Source organism: Lolium rigidum, chromosome 1, assembly GCF_022539505.1.
Source record: "Lolium rigidum isolate FL_2022 chromosome 1, APGP_CSIRO_Lrig_0.1, whole genome shotgun sequence".
Classification (NCBI taxonomy): Eukaryota; Viridiplantae; Streptophyta; class Magnoliopsida; order Poales; family Poaceae; genus Lolium; species Lolium rigidum.
The window spans coordinates 189,718,596-189,724,499 of NC_061508.1; the positions used below are offsets into that span (position 1 = coordinate 189,718,596).

General features: G+C 46.5%; 1 protein-coding gene across 2 annotated transcripts; it reads right to left on the reverse strand.

The window, feature by feature from the left end:
• Positions 1-467: 467 nt before the first annotated feature.
• LOC124682863 (pentatricopeptide repeat-containing protein At3g02330, mitochondrial-like) lies at positions 468-5,577 on the reverse strand. Of its 2 annotated transcripts, XM_047217478.1 has the most exons (4): positions 5,468-5,577; positions 2,637-5,325; positions 2,296-2,337; positions 468-998 (listed from the first exon to the last, which is right to left on the reverse strand). In XM_047217478.1, the coding sequence occupies exon 2, from the start codon at positions 5,315-5,317 to the stop codon at positions 2,747-2,749; it is 2,571 nt and encodes an 856-aa protein (XP_047073434.1). In that variant the 5' UTR covers positions 5,318-5,325; positions 5,468-5,577; the 3' UTR covers positions 468-998; positions 2,296-2,337; positions 2,637-2,746. The 2 variants fall into 2 exon arrangements, with proteins under 2 accessions (XP_047073434.1, XP_047073432.1); XM_047217476.1 differs by lacking the exon at positions 468-998 and having other exon boundaries at positions 2,059-2,337.
• Positions 5,578-5,904: the final 327 nt, after the last annotated feature.

Here is a 5,904-nt window from a genome sequence, read left to right on the forward strand (position 1 = left end):
ATACTATTAAAAAGTTGTGTGATACCTTTTAAAAAATCATTATGCAAAAGAGAGTTGAACACGGATCTATTAGTATATCAAAGTATTCACATGAGAAAGAAAGCATGCAAAAGAAAATTGGCTTTACCGATACACGTAGCAAAAATAATGCTTCTCATTTTGACAAACGCTTGGTGCGCATGGCACAAAAGCATCAATAGTGGTGATGAAAAATAAAAGAGAAAAACACAGACATTCATTGACTATGAATCAAATAGCTTCTGGGTGAAGCATGAATCAAAATTGCACTCTACAATATGGAGACATATCTGCTGCCTAAAATTGAAATATATAGGCAGTGTAAGCTAAATCATGAACCTAACCAAGAGTATAATTTAAGCCTGGTTGGATTAGTTGAAATTCCATCAAGAAGGGTCTAATCAAAAGCACCTAACAACATCACAATTTAATCATCATGTATCATCCAAACAGCAACGTGTGAAACTAATTAGAAGACCAATTTGATGTTCAGTGGCAAGATGTCTGGACTTGTATTCGTCTGTGGATCTGAAGCACAACGACCACCCAACATTTTAGTCTGTAATTGCTTCCCTGCCTGGAATTGGCTGTGTTAGGAGAAGAGTGTGGTAAAAGCAGAAGGTTAGTGCAGGTGCAGTGTATACGTAGAAATCCCACTTGATTAACCCGAACTACCATGTCACCATCCCAATTCTTTAGCGCCGCCTCATTCGTTTGCAGCCTGATGCTATCAGCTTGTGATGGCACCTCTTCTGATTACTTTTCCTTCCACCACTCGAACTTCCGCCGCCGCCCAATTATTCCTTGTCACTTGATTAACCCAAACTACCTTGTCACCATCCCAATTCTTGAGCGCCACCTTGTTCGTTTGCAGCCTGATGCTAAATAAGCTTGCGACGGTACCTCCTCTGATTACTTTTCCTTACAGCACTCCAATTTACGCCACCTCCCTTGGCTCCAACCACCACTCGAGTACGAACCTGCGGAGCAGCGATGAATCAAATCTGCACAAGGTGGCAGGAGGGAGGTCAAGAGTGGCAAATGAGAAATGGGGGAGAAGCAAACCATCGTCGCAACTCGTCCTCACCTGCTGGGAAACATCCCCGCTGATTCCCAGCAGAGACGCCTGCCGGGCACTGGTACCCGTTTTGTTTTTCTCCCGGATGCAGGACAAGTTTATTTCTCACTCGAATGTCAGCCTGCTGCATGCGCTGCAGCATGGCAACGCAAGCGTCCTGTGCTGGTGGCACTGTGGACTGCGGTTGGCATGTCAGCTCTGTGGGTCCCTTGCAGTCGTCTGGAAGGGGGAAGCGGCTTGCCCTCTCTAAGTCCACTGGCATCGACACAGATAGAAAGCTACGCATGGTTATAAAGTGTGTCGCTGCATTCTGCTCTTGGGAGCAATAGCCTGTCCTTGTGTGAAGCTAGAACTATCCACTGTTTTTATGAGACGAAGCAAAGCTTTACTGAAAGCACTCAACTAAAAACCGCACCGGCAAGGCTAATCTTACACCGAATCTGGTGAGCTACTGAGCTTAGGTGCCACTGTTCAGGGTTATAATATACGGTTTGTGCTGGGTTTTTCCTGTTCTTCAACCCAGCCCAAATGCAGGTGGTTTGGCTGGGGTGGGCTGGTTTGTACAGTTTAGAGAAGGGAACTGGTTCACTGGTCTGGTTTCGATGGTTTGCATATCAAACCATCCCCAAATATATAGATGCAAGTGGGTCAAAGTTAGGGTACCCACTACCCTCTTTAGTTCAAAAATATTGAACTAACTTTTCTGATGACATCATCATTTTACAAAACTTAGTTCAAAATTTTGCAATAAAGAGGGTACCCTAACTTTGACCCACTTGCATCTCTACCCAAACAGCAGACAGCAACGACAGCAGGCAGGAAAATACTCAAAAATACTACTCCCTCCGGTCTCTTTTAATTGACTCGGATTTAGTAGAACTTTGTACTAAATTTGAGTCAATTAAAAAGGACCGGAGGTAGTAGTCTATATGCATGGGAAAATCCCAGAAATTGAAGGGAAAAAACAGAACAGGTACCAACAGCGCAGAAATTTTGCATCAAAGAACTTGTGCCAACACACTGATACTCCAATACAGGTACAATAATAACCATGAATGAAGCAGTTCTCCAACAAAATTGTTAACATTCAGACTGGCATTTATTGATGTTACTCAACCAGTATCAATGTTCTAAAACCATAATGGAAAAACATAGCCAAAATAATCTCCCACAGACTACAGTTACTTTTGAACTCGTACCTTAGGCCGATTCTCGAGCATCAGACCCACCAAATTAGTCACCTGAAAAAAATCACCACGAATAAGAGGTAAGGAAAAGTAATCCAGGACATGGTAATCAAGGACATGGTACATCAGGGCAATGTAGTGCTGACTAAAAACGTTCAAAGAAAGGGCGAAATACTAGAGGCCGAAGAGTGCATATTCTGAATTTAAATTAACAGCAGCTGGGTGCATATATGCTACTGGTTCATGTCAAATCATTAATGCAGTTTGGGCACGCATGCAGAATTAGTAAACCAAGCACCAAGTTAATTGAATAGTGTGAAGATGCATGATTGAGGAAGCATGCTAGTACATACAGACATATGCAGAGGGTGACAATCCAGACTAAGATGATTCCTGCCATGCTTCCTCACAGTCTAAGTGCACCACGCTCTAATAATAGATTGGAACGCCAATGCTTGACAGATTAGCCACCAACAATTCCATGTAACTGATGCTGCTCAAATGCACTCCCCTCTTCAGCAAAATAAGCCAAATCAGGCTCATATCCAGTCAGTTTCATCTCATCAATCAAGTAATTCAACATGTCATACAGCTCCCTCGATCTCGGATGGACATTATCTCCTACAAGGAAACCATGCATTTCACTTTGCACCTCAATCCAGCTACAACCAGGTTCCTTCTTAAGCCTTCCCTGCCTCATTAACCTTCTTGTCCTTGAAACGTCAACCCATTTCCCTGATTCTGCGTATACATTTGACAGAAGAATGTAAACTGAAGAATCCTCAGGATCTAGTAGCAGAACATTACTGGCAGCAAGTTCAGCCACCTCAACATCCCGATGGATCTTGCAAACGCTTAGGAGAGTCTTCCAAATGACTGCATCAGCTTCAAAAGGCATGGTGCTGATAAACTCCCGAGCTTCTCGCGGTCCCTTTGACCGTCCTAGTATATCTACCATACAAGCAAAGTGCTCCAGTTGTGGTTCCAATTTATAGCGGGAGGTCATCTGATGGAAGTAACGGCATCCATCATCCAACAGCCCAACATGGCTGCAAGCCCGAAGTACAGCAACGAAAGTTGCATGGTTTGGAACCACATTCTCTTTTTGCATCCTATCGAACATCTGGAGTGCTTCTACTCCTTGGCCATGCAGCGCGTAGCCACATATCATAGCATTCCATGACACAAAATCCCGTTTGTGCGCCTTCTCAAACATTAGCAGCGAGTCTTGCATGTACCCACATTTGGCATACATATCTATAAGAGTACTGGATATATATTCATCTACCAGCATTTCTTGCTTGATTATCTGACCATGGATCTGTTTCCCGATCTCAATGGTAGCTAAATTAGCACAAGTATCAAGAACAGTGGCATACGTGAAATGATCAGGCTTTAGTCCCATATCTAACATCTGTGAGAAGAATTTCTGGGCATCCTCACTCTGTTTGTTCAGTGAAAATCCTGACATGATGGCATTCCATGAAACAAGTTCTTGCCTCCCAATTCTGTCATGAAGTTTCTGAGCATCTGTCATCATACCACACTTGCAGTACATGTCAACAACAGTGCTAGCTACAAAAGCATCTGAACCAAGTCCTGATTTGATAACCTTGTCATGAACCATCAACCCAAATTCCAAAGATTGTAAAGCTGCACAAGCCTTAAGCACACTGCCATATGTGAAATCATCTGGTTCCATACCAAAACGTAGCATCTCATTAAAATGAACTACAGTGTCCTCGTAGTGTCCATTCTGCTCAAGAGCAGCAATAATAGCATTCCAAGAGACTGAATCTCGTTGCTCCATGTCCTTGAAGACAAGGTATGCTTCTACCAATGCTTTGCACTTCCCATACAGATCAAGAATTGCATTTCGGACACAGATGTCCGCATCAAAACCTGATTTCATTGCTAAGCAGTGGACTTGCAGCCCTTGTAAATACCCCTTAATCTCTGCACAAGCACTGAAAACCCCCGACAAGCTGACTGCATCAAAACCAATGCCTGACCTGGTCATGAACTGAAACAGTTCCATGCCCTCATTTCCTAGCCCTGCGCGCACAAGCCCAACCATCATGGCATTGCATGTCTCAACTGTATGACTGGGCAAGCCGAAGAATGCCCTTTTAGCATCCACCAAGCTATTAGCCTTAGCATAAACGTCCACAATGGCTGTCCCAACAATACGGTCAGTATTGAACTTATTCTTTATGGCATGCGCGTGTAACTGCCTACCAGTGCACAGGCATGACATTGCTGCGCAGGATCTGAAAGCGCTGGCATAAGCCGGCTGGCTCACCCCCATCCCTGACCTCTGCATCTCCATGAACAGCTCCAACCCACGCGTATACTGACCATTTTGAACACATGCAGCAATAACTGCACCCCACGAGACCCAGTTCCTATCCGGCATTGCATAAAAGAAGAATAACCCGTCCTCCAAACTGCTGCACTTGCCATACATGTCCACTAGAGCACTCCCAGTCCGCACATCGATCCCTAACCCTGTCTTAACCGCCAATGCATGGATTTGAACACCTAGTGCCAAATCGTCCAAAGCACCACACGACTTCAGAAGGACGGCAAAAGTTGTCCGGTCAGAGGCAACACCAGAACGAGCCATCTCCAAGAACAGGGCCACCGACTCCTGGTATATGCCGCGCTGGCAATAGCTCGAGATAAGAGCGTTCCATGACACGACATCCGGGTTTGGCATCGCATCAAAGAGAGATATAGCGGTTGTGATGTCCCCAGAGTGCGTGTACGCAGTGAGCATGGTGTTCCATGAGACGGTGTCCCTGTGGGGCATCGCGTCGAACACCCTCCGGGCATAGGCGGCGTCCGCACAGCGGGCATACATTTGCAGGAGGCAGTTGGAGACGAAGGCTGTGGGGACGAACCCAGACACAAGCATGCGTGCATGCACGGCGAGACCGGCGGCGAGGGCAGCGCGGCCACCATGTGCGCACAGCTGGAAGAGGTGGGAGAACGTGGAGTTGGTCGGAGCCGCCAACGAGGGAGGCGCCACCATGAACAATTCTACAACAAAAATGTTGAAGATAGTTTAGTAATTGGATACAGTTCATTGGAAATCAGGCCTACATAATCTATCCAGTTGCTGCAACTTTGCAAACAAGTTGTAAAGTTTGTATGATTTGCGGTTAAAGTGTTGAACTTGTACCTAGCTTGGAGAACGAAGTCACAAATGGGTTGGAGCCTGCTTGCTGCTGAAGTGCTGCTGGACTTCTCCCCTCTGCCGGCGACGGGCAGGAACGGGCACCGGTCGCCGGGAGCCCGGGACTGCGCCGTGGGGCGCCGCCGGCCTCCCTGCTCTGCCGCTAAGGTTAGGGGCAAGGCCGGACCGGGGAGCGCCAGGAAGAGAGAAAGATCAGCCGTAGAGGTAGAGTGGATTATCGGCGGGAAAGGAGGCGGTGGCGTGACGGCGAGCGCCGGCGAGCGCCGGCGGCGGGAGACGGACTCTGGTGTGGACTGTCAAACAGAACGAATAGATGGGGTGTTTTTGGAGTACAATTTCCTGTGGCGCAATTGATAGGGTCTTTTTGCGCTCGCGGGGCCAACCGGACCAAAAACCATGTTTTCCATTTCCTTCCGTAGCAC

What these genes read in the sequence shown, in the direction of transcription:
- LOC124682863 (XM_047217478.1), bottom strand. Translation starts at nt 5,317, where the DNA reads ATGGTGGCGCCTCCCTCGTTGGCGGCTCCGACCAACTCCACGTTCTCC.